This window comes from Myodes glareolus, chromosome 22 (assembly GCF_982192425.1).
Source record: "Myodes glareolus chromosome 22, mMyoGla1.1, whole genome shotgun sequence".
Lineage (NCBI taxonomy): Eukaryota > Metazoa > Chordata > Mammalia > Rodentia > Cricetidae > Myodes > Myodes glareolus.
This window is the reverse complement of record NC_142047.1, coordinates 52,429,797-52,447,742: the sequence shown is the minus strand read 5'-3', so window position 1 is coordinate 52,447,742 and position 17,946 is coordinate 52,429,797. Positions and strand designations below refer to the sequence as shown.

Here is a 17,946-nt window from a genome sequence, read left to right as displayed (position 1 = left end):
AGTAGCTAGGACCTTTCTAGGCTACAGAAAAGGAGATAGGGCACAGAAAAGGGCAGGGTGGAACCAGAGATCAACATCAACTAACTTAAACAACTCCTCCCAGGAAGAATGGAGACAGCCGAAAGATGCCAAGCCCTAACTCTGGGTTGGGAGAAGTCGCTCAGAAGCCGGCTGTATCCTAGACAGCTCTGACACTGGGATGAGGGACCCTAACTCATTTGTAAGATGGAAGGAAGTAGGGCTGTGGCAAGCACAGTCAATGCCCTGAAAGGTTCTCTCACCAACCCACCCCAAATCTCCAAGTCCATGGGCCTGCCTGTGTGGTTCTGCAAGGGAAGAGGTGGCTGTCTTTACATCACATTTTCAGGAGGAACCGGGGCTGGGAGAGGCCAACCAGTAAAAGTGGCCTCAGGGAGGGTAACAGCTAATTTCGAGGCGACAGTAATGTAATGTAATGTGCACTCCCTGATTCCTGACTGAAAATTGGGCGAAAAGAAGCCATGAAGTTAAAAATGTATGAAACATTTTGGACAGTGCCCAGCATGTGGGGGAGGGGGAAAGTTATGGGTATTCCTAGGAAGGTACAGTCAGGCACCAAAGACCTTAACCCCTGTTGGCCGACTGAGGATGGGCCCCACTGCCTCTCTGCCTCCATCCATCCCCACCCGATCTGCACCCCATCCCCCATTCACCTCCTTCGATCCACCCAGCACCAGCCCTTCCACTTGCAGCCCCTATCTCACTCACCTCCTTGGCTTCCCTCACTCGGGCCAGGAAGGCACGAAGCTCCAGCGTCTCCACAAAAAGAGCCCGGCACACCGCCTGGTAGTGGGCCTGTGCGCCATGGGGGTCAGTCAGGCGCGAAGCACACAGCCGCATGGCCTGAGCAAAGGTGCGCACAGCTCGGGGGCCGCCGTCAGCCTCCTCCTCCTCTTCTGGCCCGCCATAGCCCTCATCTGCTGCCCCGCAGCTGCTGTCCTCACAGTCGCTGTTGGCCATGAGGTCGATGAGTCTCTCCAGTTGCGGGCTGAGCTCTCGCTCCTCACTCTCATCTAAGCCCCAGTCCAGTGCACGGTAGATAGCAAAGCCCAGTGACTGCACCATCTAAGGGACAGATAAGTCATAAGGTCACCAGAGACGGCATTCCAAGCCACAAGGGCACTGGGGCCCACAACCAGCAGCACCCACCATCATAGAACTGACAGTGATGTCAGACAGAATGACAGGCAGGGGGAAGAGATCACAGTGCCACCTACAACAGTGCTATGGAAATATCACCTCTAGAGGCTGGAGAGATGGCTCACTGCTTAAGAGCACTGGCTGCTCTTCTAGAGGACCTGGGTTCAATTCCCAGCACCCACATGGCAGCACACCACTGTCTGTAACTCAAGTTCCAGGGGATCCAACACCCTCACACAGATATACATGCAGGCAAAACATCAATCGATGTATACCAGATTAAAAAAAATATACCACCTCTTTGCCAGAAGGGAATCATGGCACAAACAAAACATGAACTACTGTCAAAAAGATGTACCCCAAAGAGCACAGTCACTGTAGAAAACAGGAAAAGTCTTAGCAATATGCACTGAAGCATGTGATTCAGCCCCTCCCCTCCGAGGTATTTAACCCAGAGAAAGGAAAAGTTCATCCACACATGATTTATCATCCACACATGATAAACTACTCATGTGCGCTTCATAGTAGAGACAGGGGTGTGCTCACAATGGGGCACTATAGAACAGGAAACACACACACACACCACAGACCAGACGAAAAACCTTTATACAGTGTGGTCCCACTTGCATGACTCTAAGCAAGCTGAGCCCATCCACAGCAATGGAGAAGTTAGCAGTTCCCTGAGCCGGGGCACAGTTGGCATGGGAAAGGAAAGGACTTGGAAAGGACTTGTCTTGACTCTGGTGCTGACTGCACAGTATGTATGTCCCTCCCCCCCCATATATATATATATACACATGAATGAGATAATCCAGCTAAGCATTAGTTTCTCATGTAATATAACAGGATGGCTCACATCAAAGGAGAAAGACCAGTTGACTGAGCAACTGCTGCCATGATGTTTCTTAACCACTGTAGTTTTGGGGGCTGGGGATTTTCTTTTTCTTTTTTAATTTTTATTTTGTAGAGCTGGGTACCAAAGCTAGCACTTCACAGATAACATGAGAGCACTCAATCACTACATCATACCCTGGCCTGATTAACCCTAGAGCTTAATTCTTAGATGTCCACAGAGGCCCATGTGTTAAAGCATTAGGCCGCGGCTGGTTTCCACTGGGAACTGGTGGAACTCTTAAGAGGTGGGCTTGCTGGGCATGGAGAACACCTTTAATTCTAGCTTTTGGGAAGCAGAGTGTATCCCAGACCAGGATGGGCTACATAGTTAGACTCTGTCAAAAATAAACAAAGAGGAGGTGCTGAGTGGGAGGTCTCCAGCTCATTGGGAAACTATTAGAAACTGGCTTCCAACTTTCCTTCTTTTCATACCCAGCCAAGAGAGAAGCAGCCTTCTCCTCCGTGAAATCCTGCTATGGCATGTTACATCACCATAGTCCTAAAGCATTAGAACTAAGTGGCCGTGAGCTGAAACTTCCAAAACTGTGAACCAAAATGACCTTCTACCCCAGTGGAGCTTGAACCAGAGCCGTGTGGCACGCTGAATACACACTTTCTCACTGTGCCAACAGTCCCAGCCAAACCTCACGTTTTCTGATTATCTAAGGAGTTTGTTACAGTAATGGGTGACTCACAGCATTATAAAAACAGATGGACATTTGTGCTGACCAAAAAATTATGTCATGCTGAGCAAACAACTCACGCCTTTAGCCCTAGGCAGCGCCAGAGGAGCTATGTGAGTTTGAGGCCAGCCAGGGCTACTCGGTTAGACCGTGTCTCAAAAAGAAAAATACTTTGTTATTTATTTATCTATTCATTTATTGAGACGGGGCTCTCTGCCTGGCTGTCCTGGAACTCACTATGCAGACCACACTGGCCTCAACTCACACAGATCTGCCTACCTCTGCCTCCCAGATGCTAGTGCTCTTAACCACAGCTCAACTCTCCAGCACTATTTTTCTTCTCTTGCTTTTTTTGTTCTTGTTTTTCAAGACAAGAGTTTCTCTGTGTAGCCCTGGCTGTCCTGGAACTCACTTTCTGACTGGGCTGGCTTCGAACTCAGAGATCCACCTGACTCTGCCTCCTGAGTGCTGGGATTAAAGGCATGCGCCACCACCGCCTGGCTCTGTTTGTTTGCTTTTGAAGGTAGTAGTATCTCGTGAAGTTTATTCCTGATCCTCCTACCTCCCTCCACAGAGCTGGGATTACAGGTCTATACCCATCTAGTTGCTGTTTGAGACAGGGTATCTAGGTAGCCCTAGCTGGCCTCAAACTAACAATCCTCCTGCTTCAGTCACCTGAGTGAAGGCCTTACAGGGCTGTTCCACCATACTACACCCAGCCCCACCTGAGGGCATGTGATGAGCATGAAGGCACTGAGGATGCGGGTCAGGCCCTGGGGACTGGTGGAGCTGACCGTGCGAGGTTCTCGGGTGGTGGAGCTCACCGTGCGAGGCTCTCGGGTGGTGGAGCGCACCGTGAGAGGCTCTCGGGTGGTGGAGCTGACCGTGCGAAGCTCTGGGGCCTTCAGCTGACTGAGCTTCCCGAAAGTCTCCACAATACCCATTTTTAGACAGGGTCTTGCTATGTGGCCTCAAAGTTTTAAGCCTCCTGTCTTAGCTCCCCAAAAGATTATAAGCATAAAAATTTCATAAAAATATGATTTTTTAATTTTATTTTTATTTTGTGTGTATGGGTATTATGCCTACATGTAAGCCTGTGCCAGGTTCCCTGGGGCTGCAGTTACGGACACTGTGAGCTGCCATATGGGTGCTGAGAATCAAATCCAGATCATCTGGAAGAGTAGCCAGTACTCTTAATTGAGGATCAATTTCCAGTACTACTGAATAGTTTTCATATTTTCCTTCTTTGGACAGACTGTCTGGGGCTGGAGAGATGGGTTCTCTGGTTAAGAGCATTGGGTTCCATTTCCAGCTCCTGCATGGTGGCTCACAACCTTCCATAACTCCAGTTACAGAGGATCTAAAACCCTCTGATGAATTCCTCAAACACCAGATATGCACATAGTACATAGACATACATGCAAGCAAAATAATGGATAGATAGATAAATACAAAAAAATATATGTAAAATATTTGTTAAGAAGAAAAGACTATCAAAGGCACATACACATAAAAATAACAGCTCTACTATGTAGACGCTATGCTAAGCCTATGTAAAACTCATCCTATTTAACTTCAACAACCCATGACACAACCTCCCATCTCATATACAGAGGGACAGAAGCAGAGCTATGTTAGGCCACTTCATCACAGCTAGAAGCTGGCCAAGCTAGATCTTGAAGTTGGGTCTGTGCTATGCTCTAAGCTTTCTGTTATATTGCTAGGGTGAAAGGACATTGTTGGATCCAGAGCCTCATCAGGAGACTGTCCACTTTCTGGTACCACCTTGCCCCAGTGGCCTCTTCCACTCGTTTCTGGCTAGCAAGGTATCCTAGGAAACCTGAGCCTAAGGCAGCAGAGCAAGAACAGGTCAAAGGCAGGGTCAGGCAAGAGGTAAGGTCTCTGAGACCTACAGGGACATTCCAGAAGATGCTGGAGCCTGAGGGGTCTGGGGAAGGTAACCCTTGACTCAAGAAGACTGGTGAGAAGAATAAAGTCACAATGGACCAAAGTCTGGCCCACTCTTGGGGCTGCTCTCACCCTAGTTTCATCTACTTTAAGCAGGTTAAAGTCATAGACTGTTTCTAAGGCACTCCCTTGGATGCAGGGCATGACGCCAACATCCAGTGGCTAGTCACACCTGACAGGAGGCAAATGGCAGGGCTCTGGCCACCAGCCAGGATGGAGTACCCAGGGAAACTGGGGACTCCAGAGACTGTCTCAGGACTGCTCTCAGGTGTGACAGTGGAAAGAGAAAGCTAGCAAGGTAAGGGGACAAAAACGTGGAGAGGTCACACGGTAGATTCTTGTGTTGTAGATGCCAGGCAAGAGCAAGGTGGTCCAAGATCTCCAGTGTGCCTCACAGCTCTGTGATGCTTAGTGTGGCAAAGTCTCCAGTGGAAATCACAGGACTCCATGGAGAAAGACAGACTGAGAAGCGAGCAGGAAGCCCTCCTGCCCATCCCAGTGCAGCCTGTAGAAAGGTAATCCAATCCATCCAGGCTACTCACCCCACCCCCTGCCCAGTGCTGGCTTATGTGGCAAGAAGGAAGGGGAAGAGTTAACTCCAGCCAAGCCTCTTATCTGATGGCTTCCTTGGCAAAAAGCTTTTCAGTGCCTCAGCTCACTGGAAACTTTCTCTGGAACACAAAGAATGCTTTCCATTAGGAAGAGCCTGGCGGCTGGCCAGTCTCAGGACCTCCAACCTGCAAGTTCAAGCATGGCCATCAGCCTGGAATCTGAAAGCAATTAGAGGGGCTGCCTAGGCGGTTCATGAAACCTAAGTATCCAGAAGCAAGACTTTGAGTGGCTCCCCCGCCCTATTTCCTGGGGATGGAGTGTTCAGGTTAACACCTGGGCCTCTGAGAACAGTCCATATGAGGTCCATGTGAGACTCCTTCACTCAAAGCTTTCCCAAGCATTCTGATGGTGTGTAACACTAGGCATCCTTTAGGTAGTAGGTAGCAGTTTCACCTCTGTGAACTCTGGACAGCAAGCATCAGCTGACCTCCCAGGCCAGCAGACCTGCACTTGGAGAAATAAACTTTCTACAGCTGTGTGTACAGACAACTGCAGTCACACGACAGTGCAGATGCACCAGAAATACAGCTGCTCTTCCCCAATTTCTAGCTACCTATATGTAAAAAAATGACTGTCTTCACAGAGCTCCTAGGTGACACTCAGCAGTGTTGCTTAGGTGACAGCATTCCGTGGAAGCAGGGATACACTCTCACTGGCATCAAGAAGTATGTGGGGTGATAAGATGTAGTGCCAGCTGGGTATACTGGCACACGCCTTTAATTCTGGCACTTGGGAGCCAGAACCAGCTGGATCTGTGAGTTCCAGGCCAATTTGGTCTTCACAGTGCGATCTAGGACAGCCAGGTGAGGTAAAGAGACTCTGTCTCAAAACAAAATTCAAATAAATAAATAAATAAAATGTAAGAAAATATATAATATGTTTCCCTTTGAGGAAAATCTAGGCAGAGAAGTTAGAGGAGGAAGCAGCAGCAGAAACAGGGACAGCGGATGATGGAAATCCTCCGGTCCATTCTCACCTCTCCCTTGGAGTGCTACCATGCTAAATAAATACAGACACGCAAAGGTTTCTTTCCTCCCTCCCTTTCTTTATATCTCTTCTTTGTTTTTCCTCAAAGCTTCAGTCTCCCAAGTAGCTGGAATTACAGGTATGTACCATTGCATCCAGCCTGTAAATTATTATTATATTAAAATTATGCTTTGAAAAGGCAATAAAAGGCAACGTTTCAAAGAACAAAACCATCAGGGCAGGCAGCATGCCCTGAAATTCCTCTCTCTGGCTCTGTTTGTTGCTCAGACGGTGCTCTTTTCGGGTCCCCAAAGGTCCCTTCTCATTCTAGAATACAAGTGGTCTCCACTCTTGAACACCTTTTGGGAAACAAGTAGAAGAAACAGAAGTATCACTCATTAAAAAAAAAAAAAAAACTGAAATAAAGCAAGAAGGTATTTGAGGGGGCCGGAGAGATGGTTCAGAGGTTAAGAGCAGCTGGGCAGTGGTGGCGCACGCCTTTAATCTCAGCACTTGGGAGGCAAAGGTAGGAGGATCTCTGTGAGTTCGAGGCCAGCCTGGTCTACAGGAGCTAGTTCCAGTACAGGCTTCAGAAAAGAACTATAGAGAAACCCTTCTAAAAAAACCAAAGTGGGGAAAAAAGAGGTTAAGAGCACTGGCTGCTCTTCCAAAAGTCCTGAGTTCAATTCCCAGCAACCACATGGTGGCTCACAACCATCTGTAATGAGATCTGGTGCCCTCTTTTGGTGTGTAGGTATATATGCAGAGCACTCATACATAAAATATAAATAGATAAATTAAATAATAAAGCAAACTTAACTAAAGAAGGAAATAAAAATTAAAAAAAATAAATAAAATTGCTTTTCAATACCTGGGCTTCTGAGCTGGCCGGTAGCACCACCATGGTTGTAGGTTCTGTAAGAGAAAACAGTCATGATTACATTGGAAGCCCCAAGACCCCTCCAGACAATGTGCTCTCCCCTTCTCCCTCTGCCCCACCCTCCCTAAAACACACAGCACACCCCCAAAGGAACGCCAGAAAGCTCATAACAGGCTGAGATACCTGGCCCCTTGAATAGAATCCCCAAGGCCTAGCCTAAGCCAGCTCTGGGCAGGGTTCAGGCTACAGAGCACAAGTGATGTGGACCCTGCTAGCTGTCCAACCCCTGATCCATAGTAACATCTCAGAGGAGAAAGTCAGCATCGAGGGGCGGTCAGCAAGACTGTGTGTATGTCCAGGTTCTGAACGGGGGCTGCTCAGTTGTCTCTGCAGGGAAGACCCATCATCTGAAATGGGTATACCGCTTCCCTAGAACCGAGGTCCTATGAGCCAGATACAGCAGGAAGATAAGAAACCCTGGCCCAATGGGTAAATAAATCCACTTCTGAGACAGCCCCTTGGTTTGGGGTTTTTCCAAAGGCACCTCTCAAAGGAGTCCCTGGATTGAAGGGCAGGTGGAAGCTGGTCTCTGCATTTGATTTACTAAACACATCAGTAGTAAATGCCAAGAAGCAAGTCCGCATTTTCAAGGGCATACTCATGTGGCTCAGCCACAGCACGAGAGGTGGAGAAATCAGGCACCCACTTCTCAGATGAGCACCCAAAGGCAAAGAGCAAAGTTCTTGACTCTAAGGCATCACAGTCGGTAAGTGGTGGGGCTCAAAGAGGCAGGCAAGAGAGCTGAGAATCTGTGCTACCAGCAACTCCCCAATTACCCCACTACCCAGGCCTCCCTTAATTACGTATAAAGGCAGAACCATGCAATGATAAGAACTACAGCTTTCTTAAGTTCTAGGATGAAGTAAGACATGAAAAATAACAAACCATAAAATTGCCTGCTAGGTAAACCTGCTAACTCCACAAATATCTTCAAATTGCATCAAGGACCAGGAAGATTGCCAGAGATAGCGACTGTGAGATCCATTAAAATAATGGAAAACAATCCATCCCCCAACATCAGCGGGGCAATAAGGAGAGTGAGCTCAAAGAGCATGCTGTTGGAGGATGTGTGGTCCCAGGGACTCTGTCCCCAGCACACTTTGGATGTTTAACAAAACTTGGTAGCTGTGACTGGATTCAGACACTAAAAAGATGAAAGAAAATTTGAGCAAGAATAAGGGTACTTCCTGGAAAAGGTCAGTGCTCTGAGTCAGGGGGTCATGAAGGCAGGGCAGGCTGGTGGCATTTAGCCAGTTCTGAGCACACAGTCAGTGCTAGCCTGGTCTCCAGCTCCGAACAGCTTTCTGGTCGGATTTTTTGTTTGTTTGTTTGTTTGTTTGTTTTTCAAGACAGGGTTTCTCTGTGTAACAGCCTTAGCTGTCCTGGAACTAGCTCTTATAGACCAGGCTGGCCTCGACTCACAGAGATCCGCCTGCTTCTGCCTCCCAACTACTGGGATTAAAGGCGTGCGCCACCACCACCACCACCCGGCTTCTGGTCAGAATTTTTTATTTGCTTTTTGTTTTTCAAGACAGGGTTTCTCTGTGGCTTTAGAGCCAGTCCTGGAACTAGCTCTTGTAGACCAGGCTGGCTTTGAACTCACAGAGATCCACCTGCCTTTGCCTCCCGAGTGCTGGGATTAAAGGTGTGCGCCACCATCGTCTGGCTTTCTGGTTGGAATTTTTTAAAAAGACAATGTCTAATGTAGCCCAGGCTGGCCTTGAAAGTCTCTGTGTAGCTGAGGAGGTCCTTCAATTTCTGACTTTTTTGCTTCCATGTCCTCAGTACTGGGATTATAGATGCGTGCAAACACACCGTGTTTATGCGGTGGTAGAGACTGAACCCAGGGCTTCCTTGCTATGATCCTAGCCCATGAGGAGAATATTTTTAATGCCTAAATAGTCAATGTTAAGTCAGGCGGTAGGGATGCACACCTTTATCCAAGCACTTGGGAGACAGAGGTAAGCGGAACTCTGTGAGTTCAAGGCCAGCCTGGTCTACAAAGCAAGTTCCAGAACAGCCAGAACTAAACAGTGAAGCCCTGCCTCAAAAATAAATAAATAAATAGTCAACGTTAACAAGAAATGTGCCTAACTTGTTTATGAATTTAATTATGCATCAAGTTGCAAAGATAGAGAGTTTGACTATGGTTGTTTATGAAATAGAATATTACTGTCTAGCTCAAAGTCATTACAATGTCCCTGTCTTTGTTTCTTGAGTGCTGGGATTATAGGTACACACTACTATGCCAGGGGAGTCTTGGGTTTTAATGAGCAAGCTATGGCTTTGTGAGATTCTAGGATGACAGTGACCGCCACACGGCCAGAGGCCAGACCTAGGGATAATACAAAACTAAGAAATGCTAGTGACATTTTCAACACTGTGCAGCTGAGTGCTGAGACAATGAGCGGGCACCGTCGCACCTAGCTTCTAAGAAGACTTCTCTACATATGAAGAAACTGGAGCTCAGGCAGACTAAGAATTTCACTTGCAATCATACAGATGATAAACGATGGGGCTGGGCCAAGGAGTTCCCGTTATGTCTGAAATGCTATGCCATGGTGGAGCCAGAAGTGGGACGCCAAGTTTCTATCAGCATCATTTCTGCTAAGGGCGCAGACTCAGCTAGTGCTCATGTCCTCAGAAGGGTATCCTTACCCTGAACAGAGAACAGCCATTCCAGATTCTCTTGTTAAAAGAGCAAATGAGGAGGAATCAAGGGGCCGGGGAGCTTTCCTGGAAACAAACCTGCGTCATGAAGTAAGACAGTAGATCTGGAGAACCGCCTGTGGCTTCCACAGCCCCAGTCCCTCCTCCAGAGGGATTTCCAGGGAAGGTGCATCTGACACAGAGCTTGGCAGCTGGAGCCACATTTGCTCCAGGGACCCAGCTGTTCTCCAAGAGATTGAAGTCAGGTTCTGACCAGTCCACAGTTATGGGGCAAGTGTCTGATATCACTTTGCCACCCACGGGACAGAAATGGCACCTTCCTGCCTAACTTATGACATCGCCTCAAAGAAGAAGTGAGGTAACAGCTGCAGAGACGTTTCCTAAGGTGTCAATGACAGCTCAGTCATGCAGTCATACAGTAGGGTGGTAGGACCTCCTGACTCTGACTTCTTTTGGGGCTTAAGGGCACGGGCAGCGTTAGCTATCCACTCTACATGATATAACCCCTCTTCACTCAGCTAAAGGGGACTTTACACATCTTAGGAAGGCTTTTTCCTACACAAGACATTCCCCATCCCAAGTCTAGACTCCCGAGAGTATTCTGACAGTGAATAAAAGCTAAAGAGCAGACCTTTTCAAGTCCAAAAGACTTCCTGTCCTGCATCTCGGGCACAGTGTTCAGAAGTCCCTATATGGCCAAAACACAGAGTTGAGGGGCGTGTGCAATGAAGATATGACACACACAGTTCCGGGTGGACAAGGGAACTGGCCACAGCCCTCACAAGGCAGTCTGCCAAGTCCCGCAAAGTTATATGCTCTCTCTCAGCCTTTAGAAGGCGCACCCATGCATCACAATACCTACAGAAACTCTCAGGGCTGGGTCTGTCTTACACCAAAAATGCATACGTGCCACTATACATAGACACACAGGCAGGGCATCCATACCCAGGACATTAGGTGTCACTAAAAAGAACAAGGTGGTCAGGATGGGTGGCAGATTAAGAAATTTACTTGAAACCAGATCTGGGAGGCTGAGGCAATAAGATTCCAAGTTTAAGGTCAACCTGGGTAACATAGAAAGACCCTGTTTCAAGAAAATCACCCAGCAAGATGTCTTTTGGGTGTTGAGTTGATCCAAGGCCCCACTCAGGGAAAAAAAAACAAAAAAACGGAGCAGCCTGAAGTCAGGAGGAAATACACAGGCCTGAGTGCGGGCGTGTGCAGGAGAGCCTCACATCCACTGCAGCCTGTGAGAGGGAGGGGGGACATCCAGGCAGTGACACAGGCCTCCTCCAAGGCCTTCCCTTTCAACTTTCTGAATCTGAGTACTGGCTGCTCTTATAAAGATCTCATTCCATTCCCAGCACTCACAGGACAGCTCACAACCATCTGCAACTCCCAGTTCAGGGGATTCAGTGCCCTCTTCTGGCTTCCACGGGCATCAGGCATATGTACGGTACACATACATACATTCAGGGGAAACACTCATATGTATAAGAAGGAAACATTCTGAATTTGAAATATGTAGGGAAAAGTGAAAATACAGCCCCTACATATCTCTTAGGTCAGGGTGCAGCCTCCAGCCAAGAGACTGTGGAGTCAAAGGTCATGTGACTGAGTGGTGGCAGTTCCCACTCACAAAAGTGATGTGATACCACTTACCAGGGAGGGCTTGTCAGACTGAGTGAAGACACACCCAGTGACTGGCACTTAGTAAGTGAGCCACACATACAGGTGGGCGGCTTCTATTGTCAAGGAAGGAACTGTAAAACTGAGCTGTGATCCAGGGCAAGCACCAGCCTTGGAAACTGGTGAAAGCCAGGAGAGAGAACCACCCACAGGAAGGCACGGAGTCAGACACTGTGTTTGCTTAACAAACAGAGTTCTGTAGGGCAAAGGGACACAGGTGTGTCCTTCCTTCTCTTCCACAGAGGGGTGGTGGCTCATCCAGGACTGAGAACAGCAGGCTTCCCCAGGCACTCGTGCACACACACTGCCCACACGCCACTCCCGGGAAGTATCTTCCTACAACAGGAGCCCAGTCCACCAGTGGCAGGTCTGGAGGTGACCCATATCAGCAGGGCTATATCACAGTGTTAACTGGCAGTGCTGATATCAGAGCCATATCACGATGCTGAGGCCTGCCTTATAGGTCAGCAGTACATGATACTGAGGCCTGCCTTGAGCACTCATGACTCTCTAACAACGGGCAAACCTTGGGGACTGAACTCCTACTATGCTTCCATACCCAACCTCTGGCGAAACATTTGGGGACATCACCAAGACCACACCACTGATCCCAACAGGAAGACAGAGCGTGTAGCCAACCCCTGGTAACACAACTGGGCACATCACCAACACCACACCACTTGTCCTAGCAGGAGACAGAGTATGCAGCTGACAAAATTAGATTCTGAAAGACTGCCCAGCAGGTAAAAGTGCTTGTTTTGCAAACCTAATGACCTGTGTTCCATTCACAAAAGCACAGTGGAAGGAAGGATCTGAACCCTGGAAGTTATCCTCATGTGTCAAGCATGTACATGCTCAGACTCACAGACATCTGTCTGACTCTGTCTGTCTTTCTCATGCACACACACATGCGTGTATAAGTAATAAATGTTAAAACACGTTGATCAAACTGTCAGAAAGAAGTCTGGATTCCTTTGGGGTGGGACACTGGTGAAACCATTTAGTGGATAAGGGCATTTTTCACCGAGCCTGACAACCTGAGCTCAATCCCTGGGGTCCGTAGAGTGGGAGGAGATAACTGGTTCCTGCAAGTTGTCCTCTGACTTCCATATGTGTGCCATGGGGTGCGCATGCACATACACACACAAAACAAATACATAGTTAAAGATTCATTTTTACTTTATGTATGAGTGTCGGTCTGCATATATGTAAGCTCACCACATGCGTGCTGTGCCCACAGCCAGGAACTGGTTACATTTGGAACTGGGTACAGCTCACGGCTGTGAGCTGCTTTGTGATGCTCGGAACCGAACCCTGGTCCTCTGCAAAAGCAGCAAGTTCTTTTAGTCCACGAACCACCTTTCCAGTCTCACACTTTCTTTTCTTCCCTGTCCTTTTCGTTTTAGTCTCTCTGCGTCCTGGAACTCACTCTGTGAACCAGGCTGGCCACAAACTCACAGAGATCCGCCTGCCTCTGCCTCCTGAGTGCTGGAATTAAAGGCGTGTGCCACCGCTGCCCGGCTCATAATTTTTTCTTAAGATCAGATTCTGAGTAGGGGCTAGAAGGAGTTACTTAAGCTTTTCAGGGGCTATTTCACCTAGTCTCCACTCTGGCTCCATAATGTTACAGCAGTCAATGAGGCCCAGAGAGGGTAATAAACTTGCCTCAGGTCACCCAGGTGAGAGTCAACCCAGGACTCACCCAGTTCTAGGCTGACACCCACCTACCGGCTGTTCCCCCTACTGACCGTTTGAATTACATGAAGACAGAATCAGTCACCCGGAACTGCAGGTGTTGGTGACAGAGCTAGGAGGCTATTCCTTAGAGTTGGGGTATACAGAATCCAATGACAGCGCATTAGGAACATTGGTGTTGCTGGAGAACTTGTCATTGATGGAGTCTCTTTGCAGGCATGGTCACACGTAATCCTGGCACTTGGGAGGTAGAGGCAGAAGGATAAGGGACCAGCTTTAGCTATGTATCACCTTCAAGCCCAGCTTTGGCTAAATAAGACCCTGTCTTTAAAAACAACAGCAACAACAAAAAGAGGTAAAGATTCTCAGACTAGCTCACCCCAGACTAGCAGGTCCAGGTTTTCTGGGTGTCTTAGTTAGTGTTACTATTGCAATGATGAAAACATGACCAAAAGCAAGTTGGCGAGGAAAGGGTTTATTTAGCTTATACTTTTCATATCATAGTCAATCACTGAAGAAAGTCAGAGCGGGAACTCAAACAGGGCAGAAACCAGAGGCCATGGGGGGTGACACTTACTGGGTAGCCCCTAACTTGCTCAGCCTGCTTTCTAAAGGAACCCAGGACCACCAACCCAAGGGTGGTCCCACTCATAACAGTCTGGGACCTCCCCCACTGATCAAGAATTAAGAAAATGCCCTACAGGCTTGCAAACAGCCCGACCTAATGGAGGCATTTTCTTTTCTTTTTTTTTTAATTATTTGTTTGTTTGTTTTTCCTGAGACAGGGCTTTTCTGTGTATTCCTGGATACCCTGGAACTCACTCTGTAGACCAGGCTGGCCTTGAACTCACGGAGATCTGACTGCCTCTGCCTCCTGAGTGCTGGGATTAAAGGTATGTGCCACTACAGCCCGGCTTAAAAATTAGTTAGTTAACTTTTTTTTTTTGCCAACTTTTTATTGAAAGAAGTAAGTGGGGGCTGGTATACAGTGGTAGAGAGCTTACACAGCAAATACAAGACCTTGGGTCCCATTCCAATCTTGCACATAGACTCTCTAAGCAAAAGCTAAATTCTAGCAAATAACATCCAAGCTGAAGTATATAGGAGGAATGTCGACCACTTCCTGGAACTACATTAAAAATAAAAAGGAAGAATGAGAGACCTTGATGGAAATACACTATGCACACGTATGAAAATTTCACAATGAGGAACTGTAGATATTGCTCAGCGGTTAAGAGCATTGGCTGTTCTTCCAGAGGACCCAGGTTCAATTCCCAACACCCATCTGGTAGCTTAAAACTGTCTATAACTCCAGTTCCAGGGGATCTGACACCTTCACATAGACATATACGCAGGTAAATGAATGCACATAAAATAAAAATAAGTAAATCATTTAAAAATGTAAAAAAGAAAATGTCATAATGAATTCCATTTTATATATAAGTAATACGGAATCATTTAAAACCTCTTTTGAAATGGGACACCTGACACTAGATGCCAAGGATGGAACTGAATGGAGGTCCTCCTACTTTCCCCTCTGTGGTTAGAACGACCCCAAAGCTGCCCATGTTCTAATCCCCAGGATCTATGGATATGGATATGCTGCGTTATGTGGTAGATGAAATAGGGCTGCTAGAAGCTAGCCTGAAGGTAGAGATTATTCTAGATTTATGGCGGTCTTAAACTGGATGTGACTATACTTGTGTTAAGCCAAATTAAGGATGTGTTGCAAAGCCATGGGAACCTCATAATTCTCTTTTAAGTTCTCCTCTTCCTTCCCTGGGGAAAGGACCGCAAGCCCACTGTCCTGGTATAACGTAGGATTCAATGGACTGAGAAAGCGATGGCTGAACTTCCTCCAGAAGCTCTGGTCCTTAAGCTGATTTGCCTAACCAGCAGGGTGTCATCTCCAAGAAGGAAGGCCACCCCCTTTAGTGCTGTCTTACCTACAGAACTCCCCCTTAACACTGTCTTACCCTGTGAGAAATCAGCTAATGGCCAGAGCACAAACCCTGTCACATCTGTTTACATGGTCTACATCCTGGACCAGAACTCCCACTATGAAAGACTATGAAAGACCGAGAGGCCCTTAGCTGTGCCCACCACCTTTAACACACCGGCGCCATGGCAGACAGGGAAAGGATTCTCTGTGGGCTGGCAGCAGATGAGTGTGGAGGAAGTTCAGGGCCTTGAACATGGCAGCAAGGCTGGCTGGGGCTGTACCCCTACTACAAGCTGAGCCATGCAAGTTACACAGAGACCCCAGAGACTGCTTAAGACTTGAGGCTTCCTCCTTCTAGAAGCACACCGAAGGGCAGGCAAACAAAGGTGTGGGCTAGTATCCTGACGCCAAGTATCTTGAAGACTTCTGGGCACCAACCTTGGGCACAGGCAGTATCGCAGAGTGAAAATACACCTGAAAAACTGCCTTCTTGCTGGGCATGGAGGCGCACATATTTAATCCCAGCACTTGCAGGCAGAGGCAGGCGGATCTCTGGGAGTTCAAGGCCAGCCTGGTCTACAGAGTGAGTTCCAGGACGGCCAAAGATACACACAGAAACCCTGTCTCAAAAAAACAAAACAAAGAGAGAGAGAAAGAGAGAGAGAGAGAGAGAGAGAGAGAGAGAGAGAGAGAGAGAGAGAGAGAGAGATTACCTTACCTTTGTGTAAGGTCTAATTCAGAGGTGAAACCAAATTGGAAAAGCTATACACAGACACACCCAGCTCACACCCACACCAGAGTGGCCAGGCATCCTGCCACAACCCCACAGCATTAAGCTCTTCCTTCTCCTCTTCTGAGTGGGAGGGCTCAGGGATAGAGCACTGGCTGTCAAGAAGCACACAGGGAGCCCTTTGCAGAACTGCATTCCTCTGGCCGAAACCCACATTTGTGTCAAGGGTTCATTTGCATGGACCCCGGACACTGCATCCCAAGTTGCATCTGGCCAATGTACACAAAGGTGTGGCCTGTGGATGCCTGCTGCTGTGCCATAGGCCAGGGCTCCACTTGGGTGGTGTGCTGTAAGGCTACAGAAACATAAACATGAGCTCTGAGGCAGGTGCAAGTCATGCCCGGCTCACTGACTTTGGACACCTGCTTTTCTTCTGTGACCTCTGGTTTCGTCTTATGCGGCACGGATCTCAACAGGATGCTCTGCAGGAAGAGGACGCCCAACACTGCTGTGTGTTTGCCCTGTGAGCACCTCTGAACAGGCTCCAGTCACCCATCCAGAGTAGCCTGGTGTTAGCCCCACTGCAGCTTAGCTGAGTGACCTTCACCGGGCACAAGGGGTGCCTTGTAGTGGTGGGGCGGACAACACAACTGTGACAGGAACCACGTGGGAAGGACCTAGCTCAATAAACATGTGTCAACCATAAATATTCTGGTATCCAGGAGACTCTGGAGGGACAAATGCCCTCCTCTGCAAAGGAATGTACCCTTCCTACTCGTTTTTGGGTACCCTCAGGATGACTGGACAGAGACACATGCAATAATACTAAGCCGTTTAAGAAGAAAAGTCAGCTGAACAGGCAGCCCTAATCACTGGTGAAGCTCAAGGGCTTCGGTAGCCAAGAGCCAGGTTGTGGCTTCTCAACTCCAGTGTTCCAATGACATTTCTCAGAAGCCAAGATCTACTTTAGCTCACATGGGAGCATGGGACTGAGAGACAGATGAGTGAGCACCCAGTTTAAATAGATGGCCCATCTACACACGCAGTTACAGTAACAAGCTGCACAGGCAAGGCAGAGGGAGAGAATCCTGGCTGTGCTTCCTGAACACTATCTCTCACGAGCCCACGCTGCCTCATTCCAACCTATCCAGTGCAGCTCTGTGACATGCAAATGCCTACTCTTTAGTACTGTTGGGCAATAAGAGTAAAAATATACATGGCAGTGGTGGCGCATGCCTTTAGTGCCAACACTTGGAACGCAGGGGCAGGTGGATCTCAGTGAGCTCAAGACCAGCCTGGTTTACGGAGTGAGTTTCAGGATAGCCAGGGCTGTTACACAGATAAACCTTGTCTTGAAAAGCAAAAATAAACAAAAAAGGAAAAAGAAAGAAAGAAATGAAAAAGGGAAAAAAGAAAAGAGTGAAAATAAGATTGTAGTTCCATAGACACCATTGCCAGTTCTAGTGCAAACTGGAACTCAAGGCTACAGCACAAGCCGGGTTGGGAGGGCCTCACATCCACGCAGGAGCAGCTGGAATGGGAAGCTGCAGGCTTAGGGGTTCTATTGCTGTGATAAACCACCTTGGACAAAAGCAACTTTGGGAGGAAAGGCTTTATTTTAGTTTACAGTTCCATATAATCATCCATCACTGAAGGAAATCAGGGCAGGGAGTCAAGGCAGAGCCCAGCGGCAGGATCTGACCCGAGGCCATGGGGGAGTGCTGCTTACCAGCTTACTCCCCAAGGCTTACTCAACCTGCTTTCTTATAGAAACCAGGACCACCTGTCAAGGGTTGGCACCACCCACAATCAATCACTCATTAAGAAGATGCCTTATAGGATTTCCACAGGCCAATTTGATGGGGCATTTTCTTAGCTGAAGTGCCCTCTTCCCAGATGACTCTACCTTGTGTCAGGCTGACAGAACTAACCAGCACAGTTACACAGCGAGGTCATGGACAGGCTGGGATATGTGAGA

At 48.0% G+C, this 17,946-nt stretch overlaps 1 protein-coding gene across 2 annotated transcripts in view; it reads right to left on the bottom strand.

Annotated features, from left to right (window-relative positions):
- Spire2 (spire type actin nucleation factor 2) overlaps positions 1-17,946 on the bottom strand; it is a 35,569-nt gene that overhangs the window by 13,332 nt on the left and 4,291 nt on the right. For both annotated transcript variants that reach the window (XM_085681871.2, XM_085681872.2), the window contains exons 2-3: positions 7,174-7,217; positions 748-1,104 (exon numbers count right to left, since the gene is read on the bottom strand). In XM_085681871.2, the coding sequence (XP_085537997.2) occupies positions 748-1,104; positions 7,174-7,217 (401 nt within the window). The remainder of the gene's footprint in view (positions 1-747; positions 1,105-7,173; positions 7,218-17,946) is intronic.